At 49.6% G+C, this 13,764-nt stretch overlaps 1 protein-coding gene and 1 long non-coding RNA gene across 2 annotated transcripts; one reads left to right on the top strand and one right to left on the bottom strand.

Moving 5' to 3' along the window:
- Nucleotides 1–2,106: 2,106 nt before the first annotated feature.
- Nucleotides 2,107–8,632, bottom strand: CYP2A13 (cytochrome P450 family 2 subfamily A member 13). The gene is made up of 9 exons (XM_003997781.6): nt 8,428–8,632; nt 7,746–7,908; nt 6,840–6,989; nt 6,436–6,596; nt 5,125–5,301; nt 4,502–4,643; nt 3,863–4,050; nt 3,100–3,241; nt 2,107–2,559 (listed from the first exon to the last, which is right to left on the bottom strand). The coding sequence occupies exons 1-9, from the start codon at nt 8,605–8,607 to the stop codon at nt 2,378–2,380; spliced, it is 1,485 nt and encodes a 494-aa protein (XP_003997830.2). The 5' UTR covers nt 8,608–8,632; the 3' UTR covers nt 2,107–2,377.
- Nucleotides 8,633–9,643: 1,011 nt separating this feature from the next.
- Nucleotides 9,644–13,418, top strand: LOC111558139. Its single transcript, XR_006590617.1, has 3 exons — nt 9,644–9,826; nt 11,630–11,712; nt 12,050–13,418. It is a non-coding gene; the product is annotated as an uncharacterized LOC111558139 (long non-coding RNA).
- The last annotated feature ends 346 nt before the right edge of the window (nt 13,419–13,764 follow it).

Consider the following 13,764-nt stretch of genomic DNA (forward strand, 5'->3'; position numbering starts at 1 on the left):
TGTTTGTTTTCTTATGTTGAGGTTTGAGGGTTATTTACATACTCTGTATATAAGTCCTTTGTTTGATATATGGGTGCTGGTTACCTGAATCTACAGGTGTGATAAAATTGCATTGAAACACACACACACACACACACACACACACACGTGCCTGTAAAACTTGTGAAATCTGAACAAGTTCTGTAGTTTGTACCAACATGAATTTCCTGGCTTTTGATATTGTGCTATAGTCATCTAAAAGGTTACCACTGGATGGGGCGCCTGGGTGGCGCAGTCGGTTAAGCGTCCAACTTCAGCCAGGTCACGATCTCGCGGTCTGTGAGTTTGAGCCCCGCGTCGGGCTCTGGGCTGATGGCTCAGAGCCTGGAGCCTGTTTCTGATTCTGTGTCTCCCTCTCTCTCTGCCCCTCCCCCGTTCATGCTCTGTCTCTCTCTGTCCTAAAAAATAAATAAACGTTGAAAAAAAAAATCAAAAAAAATAAAAATAAATAAAAAATAAAATGTTACCACTGGAGGGGTGCCTGGGTGGCTCAGTCAGTTAAGCCTCCGACTTCGGCTCAGGTCACGATCTCGCGGTCCGTGAGTTCGATCCTCGCATCGGGCTCTGGGCTGATGACTCAGAGCCTGGAGCCTGCTTCTGATTCTGTGTCTCCCTCTCTCTCTGCCCCTCCCCCATTCATGCTCTGTCTCTCTTTGTCCCAAAAATAAAAATAAAACGTTAAAAAAAAAAATTAAAATGTTACCACTGGAGGAAACTGGATAAAGAATACACAGAACTTCTCTACTTTTTTTTTAACTTCTTGTGAAACTATAACTATCTCAAAATAAAAAGAAGAGAATCCAGAGTGTAGCCAAGTTGACAAAGATATTGAATCTACAATCTTCATAGCAACTTAAAAGTTTTTTCCATTAATTTCTGAATTAATGTTTATTGTCTCCTCCTTTACACTATCTTTAAATGTTCTGGGCTGTTTTTTTCTAACTTTTATTTTATTTTTTTTAATGTTATTCATTTTTGAAAGAGAGAGAAAGCACAAGCACAGGGGGACAGCGAGAGGGGGGTATGGAGGATCCAAAGCAGGCTCTGAGCTGACAGCAGAAAGCCTGATGTGGGGCTCAAACTCACATAACCACGAGATCATGACCTGAGCCAAAGTGAGATGCCTAACTGACTGAGCTACCCAGGCACCCCTTTTTCTAACTTTTAAAAATGGACACTTAGCACATTAATTTTGTAGACTTCCTTCCTCTCCAATATGAAAATGTAAGGCTACAAACTTATCTCTAAGCAGAGTTTTTGCTGAATCCCAAGGGAATAAATAGGAAAATGTGATTTTTCACTCTTTTTCCTTCTTTAAAATTGTTTTAGCTCTTCCTTTGCCTTTCCATATAAATTTTCAAATAAATATCTAAATCCATTCAAAAAAATCTTGCTGTCATTTCTATAGTAATGTGTTAAGCCTATACATCAATTTGGGGAGAGTTGGCTTTACTGTACTGATCTTCCAATCCATGAACATGGTATGTCTCTCCTTATTTAAAAAAATATCTGATTTCTGGGACACCTGAGTGGCCGACACCTGAAGAGACAGACTTCAGCTCAGGCCATGGTCTCACGGTGTGTGGGATTCTGCTTGGGATTCTCTCTCCCCCTCCCTGCCTCTCTGCTCCTCCCCCACTTGCACATGCTCTCTCTCTCTCTCAAAATAAATAAATAAACATATATATGTGTGTGTGTGTGTGTGTGTGTGTGTGTATATATATATATATATATTATTACTTTTATTGGTATTTTGCAGCTTTCACCATACAGGCTCTGTGCATGTATTTCAGATTCTACTTAAGTATTTCATTTATTTCAGTGACTACAAGAGTTATTGTGCTTTTAATTTTGATTTCCTAAAGTATATAGAAAAAAAAAACAGGAAAAGACTTTTGTATGTTTAGTGCCATTTCTAAACTTATTAAAAGGATTTGTCCTTGTAGCTCCCTTGGGAATCAGTTAAGTTTTCTAAAACGGGCATGTGCACTGTGCCCTGTCACATAGATTTGTGAGAATTAAGTGCAGTAAGTGCATAATGTTTTTAGCCCAGAACTGATACAAAGATTCAACAAATAATAGGTGTTATTATTATTATTAACAGTATAGTGTAAGGTTTCCCTTCCTCTTATCCCACCTCTGAAGCATCTATCTCTAGCAAGGTGAACAGAGTCCATTCCTTTCCTCTTCCTCTCCTGTCACCTTGCCCCTCAGATTTCCCTAAGTCACCTCCCTCTTGCTAGCTCCGCCCTCCACTAACCCGCCTTCCTGATAGCCCCGCCTCTGCCCCGCCCACTCCTCCCGCAGCCCTCCCCGCGCCCCCCAGCACAGCCTTTGCTCAGCGGGGCTGGAAGCTCATGGTGTAATTTCGTGGGATAGTGGCAAAGCCCACAACTTTGGGGGACACGTCAATGTCTTGGGGCAGCTGAGGGGACTTGAGGCAGAAGTTCTGCAAGATGGTGGTGAGGAAGAGAAAGAGCTCCATTCTAGCCAGACCTTCTCCGAAACAGTACCGCTTTCCTGAAGAGACAGAATGGGAGGGCTGGAGGTGAGGCCTGCTCTCACTGCTCCCTTCCCCACTACCCACCCCCAACTGCATTCTCCCAGAGAGCAGGGACTGAGAAACTTTCAGAGACATCTCTAACCCTCTCTGAGCATCAGTTTCTCTTGTACATGGGATAGGGGTGAGCTATCCCAAGCTGTAGCAATGGGAAATTTAGGTGCCCCTTCCTTCCAAGCACACACTCAGATATGGCTGCCGGGCTCTCATCTCCTCCCAAGGAATCTCAAGAATCTAAATGACTTTGGACAAATACCTGACTCACTAAAGGCTTTGATTTTCCCCATCTGTGAAATGGATACAATCATCCCTTTCCAGTTGCCTGGACACAGGTACTTGTAGTCATGGGGTTTGCAGCTGGTTGGCTCTAGAGTAGATCGTAGAGGGACTTTCAAGCTGGACACAGACCCCAGGCTACAGCTTAGAGACGGGATGTGGGATGAAGGAGGCCCCGTTGGTGGGAGCAGTGGCTTAGCAGCAAGCAGACTGGGGTCTCTTACCGATGGAGAAGGGCACAAAAGCATCACTCTTCTTAAACTGGCCCTTCTCATCCAGGAAGTGCTGGGGGTGGAAGTCTCGGGGGTGGGAAAAGAACTTGGGGTCTCTCAGCACAGAGCCCAGCATAGGGAACACTTCAGTGCCCTGGTGAGGAGGAGAGGGGCATTTGATAAGGTGGAGTGGGGACAGGGTGTGCTGAAAGCACGTGGGACAATGCGGGTGCCCTGAGTGATAAGAAATGGGAGGCGGGGGAGTGTGCGTCCCCTGGGGACATGAGACTCAGGTCTCTGAGCCAGGAATCTTGGCAGACATGGGGGTTCATGTTTCCTGAGAAGGGAAGTTTGAGGAGCACAGGTTCTGTGTCTCTTAGGACAGAAAGTGTGGGGGACCCACAGTTCATGTCTCTCAAGGCAGGAGGTTGAGAGGACATGGGAGTTCATGCTCTCTGGGACTGGGATTGAGAGACATCAGGTTTGTGTTTCTCTAGGCAGGATGTTTGGGGGACATGAGATCCATGTCCTTGAGGGAGGAGGTCTAGACATGAAGTTCATGTCTCTTGAGAGAGGAAGTTTGGGGGTATGGGGTTCATATTCCTTGTGGAAAGAGCTCTGGGGGAGACACGGGATTCAGGAATCTCTGAGGGGATTGAAGGGACATGATGTTTGATTGAAGCAATGGGACAGGGGCTGGGAAGCTTCTAAGGGAATGGATTGCTGGGTCACAGGGAGCAGGTTGGAGGTCCCCCAAGGTGGGACAGGAAGATACCTTGGGGAGGAAGAACTCCCGAAACTTGGTGTCCTTGGTGACTCTGCGGGCCAATCCCATGGGGATCATGTCTCCAAATCTTTGGATCTCATGGATCACCGCCTCTGTGTAGGGCATCTTGGCCCTGTCCTCAAACTTGGGCTGCCGGTTCTTGCCAATCACCTGGTCAATCTCCTCGTGGATTTTGGCTGTGGGAGGAGGGGGAAGGTATTTAGGTATCTGGGGTCTCGGGGCAGTGATGATAGTCCAAATACGTACACCCATGTGTGCCATGGACTTAGACCATTCAAAACAGATGTTGGCCATACGCATTGTTGGTGCAGCATCCTGTTCACCGGTCGTGCCAGAATGATGAGTAGGCATAAGGGAGGAGTTTGGGGAATGGTTTGGAGAGCAGGCAGTGGATGTACATTTGACCCAGCATGGAAGCTATTTACCAATCCGCTCAGATATTTTCAATACTTAAACACCTAGTGAAACTTGGCTGGTGCTCACCAGCAGAATATCACCTAGTCTCCGGATAACAGGGTATGTCTGAGGCTTCAGGGATCTGGGGAAGGTGGGGATGTTGCAGTGGGCTCAGAGGAAGTTTGAGGGCCTGTGGCTGCCACTTCGTTGCCCCCCACCCTGCAGCCTTACCCTCCACATCTGGGTGCTTCATGAGCAGCAGGAAGCCATACCGCAGGGTCGTGCTGACTGTCTCAGTGCCCGCAAAGAAGAGGTTCAGTGTGGTCAGCACCAGGTTCTTCAAGTAGAACTCTGTGTTGGGGTTGTTCTGCTCCTAGAGGGAGAGAGGGCTTCAGGCCAAGCCCACTCCCCTCAGGGCTCTCAGGGCCCTTCTGGGGTCTTTCTCTTTGGACCCCTCTCTCTTAGATCCAGACCAGAGGTGGGAGGAGGGACTTGGTTCTACTAGCTCTTTGTTCAGGCTGCTGGCTCTGCCCAAAATGCCCTTCCCACACTCCTTACCCACCTGCCTATCTGTCCTTTACTCTTCAAGAACACTTTTTTATGGTGGGGATATTGAGAAGGAGAGGAATAGAGTCAGTGAGTGCATGGTACGGAATTGCTTGCTATTATGGTTGGCACACACAGGTCCTGCCCATGGGCAGGGGCTCAGTAGAGGGAGCAGCCATAGTTATTATACTTGGGATTGTGAGGATGTTATGAGGGGAATGGTTTGAACGAGCCTCTGTTCTCCCCATGCCAGCCTGGTTTCCCTCTGCCTGGCTCTGCAGCTCTCTGCACTGGCTGTTGGGGTGTACCTCCTGCATGCGGATGAGGAAGGAGTCGATGAAGTCCCGCGGGGAGTTGGGATCTAGCGTGCGTTGGTTCTGCTCCACCTTCTTGGTTATGAAGTCCTCCAGACCTTTCAGATCTTTAAATGCCTGTTGCTGTGGTCCTGGCAGGTATTTCATCACGGGATAAAACATCTCATAGAGCTGAGGATGGGGAGAGAAGAAAGGACGGGAAGGACAGCTGTCAACAGGCAGGTCTTGATAGGAGTGGAACCTTTCTCATGGCAAGGAAAGCACTGAATTAAAGGCCCCCATCCAGATGTTAAGGATTTATATGGGACTGATGGGAGGAGATATCTAAGTTTTCACATGAGTTAAGTGTGAGAACCCCTATCCCAGCATGTTGGTGAGATGGTTTGGGACACATCCAGATATTCAGGTGAGGTTGCATTGGGAAACTCCTGTCCAGATGTTTACCTATTTATTTCTGACTGATATGAGGGGGAGGTAGGTACCTGTTTCGGTCTCTAGATATCAAGTAGGCTCAGTTGGAGACAACTATCCAGATATTTAGAGGCTATGGAATAGTGATTTCTATGCAGGTATTGAGGTATTAAAGTGTGGCAGGTATGCAAGTGTTGAGGTGGGGGAAATACCTGTTCATGTGTTTCAAATATTCACACTGGGCTGGAGGGGAGCACTGCTGTAAGTGTTTGAGTGAGCTGCATTGAGGAACATAATTTGGGTGTTTGGGGAACCATCTATCCAGATGTTTACATGTTTAGAGGCCTTCTTGGTTGGCATATCTGTCCAGATGTTCAGATATTTCAGTGGGCTATGAAGAAGTACTTATCTAGGTAGCCCAGTAGGCTAGTTTGGGACACCTGTATAAATCTCAAATGATTTTGGCAGACTGTATTTTATAGCACCAGGTGTTCATGTATTCAGGACATGGATGGAGGTGGTCACTTGTTCAGCTGTTAAGATATTAAGATGAAAAGATGGAATGTCTTGACAGGGAGCCAGTTCTAGATATTAAGATAGGTAGGGTGGGGGCACATGCCAAGGAGGAAGGCTGGGCTTATAACAGCTGTCGTGCCTGCAGGCTGCTTTTTGTATGTTTGGTTTGGGTTTTGGGTTTTTTGGTGGGAGAAACATCTGTTGAGATATTCAGGTGTCCTTGGAAATGGGGTATTCTGGTGTAGCTGTTCCATTGTCCAAGAGTGGTTTTGATGGAACCCTATGGGAGAGGAAGGGAGTTTGGGGCACCTGTCTTATGTGAGGAAGCAACTGGAGGGTTGTAGTAGGGTGTTGTAGAGACAGACTGGGACGGGTTACCTGACCCATAGATGTAGCTGTGAACTGGAAGCTTCCCAGCATCATACGCAGCAGTGACAGGAACTCTTTGTTCTCATAGTCAAAGCGGTCCCCAAAGACAATGGAGCTGATGACATTGGACACTGTCCGGCTCAGGAAGAAGGTGGGATCGATGAAGGCACCTAGGGAATGGGATGGGGTTGAGGAGAAACAGGGATCTGGGGGAGCATCCACTAGGCAGTCTGACACCAGGTCAAGAATTGGAGAAAAGCACCAGGGTGATGAGACAAGCTCCCAGCACAAGGCCTTAGAGCCAGGAGCCTGGACTCCTTCCCCCAGTCCAGTCAGTCCCCTTCCAGGACCAGAAAGCATACATATCCACGTGAATGCTCCTGCTCCTTCTCCCTCATTCCCTCCTGGCTCACCATGCGTGCCCCGGAGGGCCTCGATGAGGAAGCCCACTTCCTCCTGGATGCGCTCCTCGATGCTGCGCTTGCCCACACCAAAGTCCCGCAGCGTGGTGATGGAGAAGCGCCGGAGCTGCTTGGCTCGCTCGCCATTGCTGAACGCCACACCTGGGGAGGAGGGGGGGAGAGGGGGGCAACTGTGGGAGACAGAAAGAGATTCAACTCAAGGTCAGAGACATACTGAAAGAGATGGCGACCTAGTTGGAAGAAAAGAATCGGAAGGAGAGAGGCAAGTCAGATGCCCAGAGAAACAGAGATTTGGAGACACATAAAGACAGAGAAAGAAGTAAGGGAGGGCCAGAGGGAGGTGACATCTGTGGATATCTGAGAGGTGGCAATAAAAATCCTGAAGGATCCTAACACTGAGCTGGGGAAAGAAGAAAATAGGGAGAGAGAACAAAGAAGGTCGGGAGAGAGGAAAGACTGTTTCCAGAGACAGAGGCATGGGGTGTGAAGCAGAAACAGGGTGAGATTCTCACACAGAAGAGGAAAAGAGTAGAGGGAGGATGAAGGGAGGGGAAGCACAGAAGCTTAGAGGGAGAAAAAGACAAGGACGTGGAGGTGGACTGACCACGGTTCTGAGTCAGAAATCCCAAGAGCTCCTCAAAGACACACAGAAAGAAGAGGCATATCTGAGAGAGAACAGGGACATGGGGCCAAGAAGCAGGGGAAATAGAGACGCAGGCATTCAGGGTCAAGTTAGAGAAGACCAGGGAGAAGGGACAATTAGCAGGGACAGGGACAGAGGGGAGCAGGGGGAGAACTCGGCCTCAGCCTTGGGTGGGAGGGTGAGTCAAGAGAACAGTGGGGAAACTGAGGCCATCGAGTGTTCCTGACCACATGCCCCCATCCCGAGCCCCTCACCATAGCCTTTGAAGAGCCAGTCGAAGGTGGCCTGCTCTCCTCGCCCACTGAATTCCTCAGCCTGGTCCACCAGCGCCTCCTTCACGGCCTCGTGTCCACACAGCACCACAATGCGCCGTGGCCCCAGGTGGACCGTGAACACGGGGCCATAGCGCTCGCTGATCTGACCAAAGTGAGAGTGCTTAGAGGGAGCGGCCCCACTGGGAACTGGCCCTGTGCCCAGACCTCATCCATTGCATGCATTCCCCCCAGGGTCTGGCACTCAAGGGGCTGGTATCCCAGGATCTGCTCTTCCCTGCCTAGGACCCTGCTGCCCCAACTGCACAATTCCACTTTCCTTTTTTTTTTTTTTTTAATTTTTTTTTCAACGTTTATTTTTGGGACAGAGAGAGACACAGCATGAACGGGGGAGGGGCAGAGAGAGAGGGAGACACAGAATCGGAAGCAGGCTCCAGGCTCTGAGCCATCAGCCCAGAGCCTGACGCGGGGCTCGAACTCACAGACCGCGAGATCGTGACCTGGCTGAAGTCGGACGCTTAACCGACTGCGCCACCCAGGCGCCCCATAATTCCACTTTCCTAAGACTCCCATCCAACCTTGCCTGCCCCCTGCCACAATGCCCCAGCTCAATTAGGCAGGCCCCCAGCCCCACCCCCTTCCACCTTCCCCTGCCTCAAGGTACCTTCATGAGAGAGTTGTACATTTGCTGTGTGTTCAGCTGCAGGTAATTCCCGATGAAGGGCAATGGGGTGGGTCCTGGAGGGAGCTTCCCCCAGAGCTTCCTCTGCCTCCAGGCAGACATCAAGACCATTATTGTCAGGCAGGTGAGCAAAGCCACCAGAAGGAGCCCTGCTGCCAGCATGATGGCAGTGGGAGTGACAGTTAGATTGCTGGGATGGTTTGCCTTTATACCACTTGAGCAAGAAGGGCGGACTTTGATTCTAATTATGTAATTGTGTCATTTCACCTCCAGCTACATCCTCCTGGGCTCACCACAGAACTTGAGACACAGCCAGCAAGGCAGGAGGAGGGAACCCCAAGGAGATTAACAGGGGGAGGGCCCCAAGACAGAATGTGTCACCCCTCAAGGGAGTCCACCCCAGGGCTGCAGACTTGGTGAGACAGATTCCAGAACTGAAGAGTTTATAATGTTTGCATGGGGAGCCCCCTGAGCTTTGGATTTGGGATCTCAGAGTGAGAACAGACCCCAACATGTAGGTTTTGAGGTCTCCAGAGTGAAGAAACCAATATCTGGGTTTGAGGATGAGATTCCAGGGAGTCAATTCGAGGGTGTTGGGGCAAGGGAGGACCCCTGGCTGTGATGAGGGTTCCTGGGAGAAGTATATGGGAATCCAGCACGATCAGGGAATGAGCACTTGACCCAAACTTTGACCTGCCTTTGCTTTGGACACAGTGTCACCTCTGGTACCCAGAATCCTCACTGAGGCCTCAGAGAAAGGTCAGGATCAGTATCACGGCCCATCTGTGGTTGGGAAACGGGTAGAAGTCCAGAGCCACATTCAAGTGGAACTTTCCTTAGAAAAGAAGAGAAACTCATGGTCTTGCCCCTGCATCTGTCTCCTTCTCTCTCTCTCTCTCTCTCAAAAATAAATACACGTTTAAAATTTTTTCTTAACAAAAAAAAAAGACTAACTCATGGCCTCAGTGGCAGAGAGACTGGGCAGAACTTGAAAATAGTAATGACATCCACCAATATGGTGCCAAAAAGCCCAGCTGTCTCAAAGGGTGTGATTTACAGAAAGCCACACTGGCCCTACCCAGGTCCCTGGGGGAGCTTGCTAGGTTCATCATTTCCATGTTTGTTTAGGAGATAGCGGGGCCCTGGATGCTGAAAGTGGGTGTGAGGACAGATGGTGGTCCTGCTGTCCTCTCCCCGGTGACCTTCTTCCTTAACAAGAGGGTGCTCCCCTTTGGTGAGCACTAACTATGAAGAGGCAGGGTGCAAACTGTGATCTCATGGAATCCTTCTGGCAGTGGGGTTCCGTCATAGCATCTTCATTTTGCTGTTCAGAAGAACAAGCCTCCCTACAGCCACCTGCTGGAAGTCACACAGGTGGCAGGTAGGGATCTGGGATTTGAACCCTGTCCATTCCTTCCTCCATTGACTGACCTAGCCCACCCTGAAGGCCAAGTGGAGACCAAGTTTAGCAATGGGTGGTGTGGAGACTAGCATCAGTGTTGGACGCAGAGATACAGTGGCAGGCTCTGTTTTCAATCCTAGTGTCTAGGATTGGAAACAGGTTGGCCCTGAACTTGATATCAGGAGATCGTTAACAGAGCCATGTCTGGTGCCAGGAGGGTCTGAGAGCAGGCCCAGGTGGCCATCGGGGTGGCTTCAGGGTGGCATCACGCAGCTCTGGGGTTGGTCCCAGCAGACTCTGACATGAGCACCATGTGGGTGCTGGACTGGTCTTCAGTGGGCCTGAGAGGGACCCCGATGGGCACAGGCAGCATCTGATAGCTGGACCCCCTGCTCAGATGCCAGCCCTAACCTTAGAGGAGTGCAGGTGCATGAGGTTGGCACTCTCAGTACTGGTTTGTTGCTCTAGGTCCCTGAGCCAGAGTCCTATGGGGGAGGGAACAAGGGGCAGAGAACAAAGCAGAAAGAGGAATGTTGTTTGTTGGCTCTAAAGGGAGCACAGGAGGGAAAGAGGATTAGCAGAAGCTTGGCAAGTGTGAATCCCCCAATCCCAACCACCAGTCTCCACCTGGCCAGACTGCAAGCCTGCCCCCCCCACCCCTGCCACTTTCCCACTTTTTCTTGGCAAGGAGGGAGGTAGAATTTTGAGAGTTTGTTTCACAGTGAGGTTGGCACCAGTTAGGGCACTGAGTGTTCAGACGGCCTGTCATGAGCAGGGCAGAGAATCAGGTGCATGACAGGCAGAAGTACATCAGGAGAGAGAGGTCAAGTGAGATTGACCTTGTTGGTCACACTGGAACTCGGAGCAAGGCCAGCATCTGTCATCACATGCCTTCTCCCCTAGAGGCAGGAGTGTGCCACACCAGTGAGCAGGGGTCCCGGTATCAGCTTCCACAGTGAGGTAGTGGTGTGCCCAGGAAAATCCCTTTCCCTTGCTGAGACTCAGTTTCCCTTTCTAGGCAATAGCACAGCAGTTAAGAGCATGGTTAAGGCATGGATTGGAATCCCTTGTCCCTTCTTTGTTGTGGGACCTTGAACAGGTCACCTCACCTCTCTGAGTCTCATGGGGCCAATGACAGGACCCACCTCTTAGCCTATTTTCAGAGGAGTCATGGGTTCATGCGTGTGAAGTACATGGCAGTAAGTGCCAACGAATGGTAGCTGTTCCTATTACTCCACAGGAGGAAGGACATGAGTAAGGGGTTCTCTAAATCCCCTTCTGGATTTGATCTTTTCTGGTCTAAAGTTCTGAATACTTCTTCTTTGGGAAAAGAGGAAGGGAGAGAAAGCCTTGTGGGAACCTGCCTGCCTTTCCTTCCTTGGCACAGCTGAGCCTTCCCCCCTGGGGCTGATAATATGACATTGACCTTGGGTGTGTGTGCAGACCAGTGTGCCTGAATGCACACCAGCCCTTGTCTGTCTATGGGTAACCGAGTACATGCTTTGGGGTATGCCTGTTAAGGGATGTCTACACATATATCTGTGTGTGCACCCTCATGTCTGACTGTGTGTTAATGGTGTATGTGCACATACTACTGATGACTGGGTATGGGCACGTGGATGGACACGTGTGTGTGTGTTCAGGCACAGTGTGTAGGCACGTGGGTCACGTTGTGTACACATGTCTGAGATCTGCTTGTGCCTATCTGTGTTTGCATTCAAACAACGCTGACCCGGCTCTGTCTCCCTTCTCTAAACATCAGCTGATTCCCTTATTTTTCAGGGTGTTGCCTCGCTCAGTTTTCAAGGGTTACACTCAGCAGAAAAAGCCTGCATCGGACGCATGTGTCCTGAGAGCATTCTGAGGTGGGTCAACTCCTATTGCATGAACTCAAATATCCACTCAGAAAATTCTCTCCCATAGTCTCCCCCAGGCTCCTGAGCCATTCAACACTTTTAAGACAGTCATCCAGGGGTGCTTGCGTGGCTCAGTCGGTTAAGTGTCCGACTTGGTCTCAGTTCATGTTCTCGCTGTTCGTGGGTTCCAGCCTCATGTCGGACTCTGCTGACAGCTCAGAGCCTGGAGCCTGCTTCCCATTCTGTGTCTCCCCCTCTCTCTGCTCCTCCCCCACTCGTTCTCTCTCTCTCTCTCTCTCTCTCAAAATTGAATAAACATTTTAAAAACATATTAAAATATTTCCAGACAGTCATCCAACCAGTGCTCAGTCAACCCACCACTCCATGACGCCTGTGCTGAGGGATGCTGAGGACACTAAGGTGACCAAGACAGACTGTGCCCCACCCTCATGAAGCTGTCATGCCACAAGGGAGACAGAGCAGCTACAAGTCAGTGAAGCTCAGAACACACAGGGCTGGGGTGAGAAGTCACAGACAGAGGAGTCATGGTGGTGATGGGGGAGACAGAGGAGTCAGGGCAAGGTTGGGGGAGACAGACAGAGGGGTCAGGGCAGGATTGGGTGGCACAGGTGTCTGTAGGGGCCCAGAAGTGGTACCTGTTTCAACCTTGTCAACTCAGGCTGAGTCACCTGAGGGCAAAGTAGGGGGTTTTCAGGGCAGGATAGGGAGAGTAGGGAGGGAGAATTCTGGGCAGAGGAATCCAAGTGCCAAGGCAGTGGAGCATGGTCGGGTGCTGTTAGGGTGGAAGGATCTGGGGCCCTGCGCACTGATGAGGCTGTAGCCATCAGCAGGGGTCAGACCTGCTGGACCTTATGTGACTTGGTGGGGAGCTGGACCGTGTCCTAAGATGATGGGGAGCCCCAGAAGGGGTGTAGGCAGGGGAAGAAGATGGTTACATTTGTGTTTCAGAGGGATTGTTCAGATTGTTGGAGAAGCTGAGACTACAGATGGAGAGACATAGAAGTAGCTTCTATAGGCTCCAGGTGACAGAGGACAGGGCCATGGGCATGGGGAGGAGGCATGGGCTGGAGAAAGATATGGAAGGACAAACGAATTCTTCCTTGGTTATGCGGTGGTTGTGTGGGGTAAGGTGGGGTAGAGCCCAGTGTGGGGGTAGGTGGGAGTGCCATGTATGGGTTTGGGGACACAGATCAGGAGCCGGTTTGAGGCAGGAGACATGTTGGGGAACCGGGCACAATCCCTGCTTCTAGGGATTTCTTAGACTGGTGAGAGAGCAGATCCGGATAAACCAAAATCTTCAATGATCCCATTAGTATTCATTAAGAATTATTTGTGATCATTTACTACTTGGGGTTGAGGATTGGGAGTGCTTCCTAGAGGCGGTGTCGTTTGAACTGGGTCTTGCAGGATGAGCTCACAGGTGGGGGAGGAGAGGAGGGCAGGGCAGAGAGAGCCTCACAAGCCAGGCTTGGCCATGTGAGATGGTGGGACAGAGCAGACATCTGTGACCGCTACACCCCCTGCTCCCTCTGCCATCCTCATCAATCAACTTTCTGTCCTCTACCCCCAGCCTGACCCAAACTCCAGAAAAAGCTGGCTCATGGTCACAAGTGTGCCTGAAATCTATGACCCTCTCCCAAATGAGATTTTTTGTTTAATTGAAGTAAAGGGGCACCTTGGCTCTTTCAGTCAGTAGAGCGTATGGCTCTTGATCTTGGGGTTGTGATTTCAAGCCCCACACTGGGTGTAAAGTTTATATGTATATATACATTGATACATATACATACATGCGTATATACATTTATATGTATGTGTATATATGTACATGTATATATGTATATGCATATATGTAAGTAAATAAATCAAGAAAATACTTATCTAAAAAATTAACCCTTTTAATGAAAACAGTTCATAGCATTTACTACAATTTACTACATTCACAGAGGTGAGAAATGAACCACCTCTCACTACTTCCAAAACATTTCCAAGTGAAAATCTTAGGTAAGCCTTCTTGGTTTAAATTTATTTTTTAATGTTCTT

Source organism: Felis catus, chromosome E2 (genome assembly GCF_018350175.1).
Source record: "Felis catus isolate Fca126 chromosome E2, F.catus_Fca126_mat1.0, whole genome shotgun sequence".
In the NCBI taxonomy this organism is placed as follows: Eukaryota; Metazoa; Chordata; class Mammalia; order Carnivora; family Felidae; genus Felis; species Felis catus.

Bases quoted from the DNA above. Each gene is read 5' to 3' on its own strand.
- CYP2A13 (XM_003997781.6), bottom strand. From the start codon at position 8,607: ATGCTGGCAGCAGGGCTCCTTCTGGTGGCTTTGCTCACCTGCCTGACA. The intron at 7,909-8,427 runs GTACCTTGAGGC...CACTTTGGTCAG, and splicing joins TGTACAACTCTCTCATGAAG to ATCAGCGAGCGCTATGGCCC. The intron at 5,302-6,435 runs GTAACCCGTCCC...CCCCATCCTCAG, and splicing joins CAGCTACATCTATGGGTCAG to CTCTATGAGATGTTTTATCC.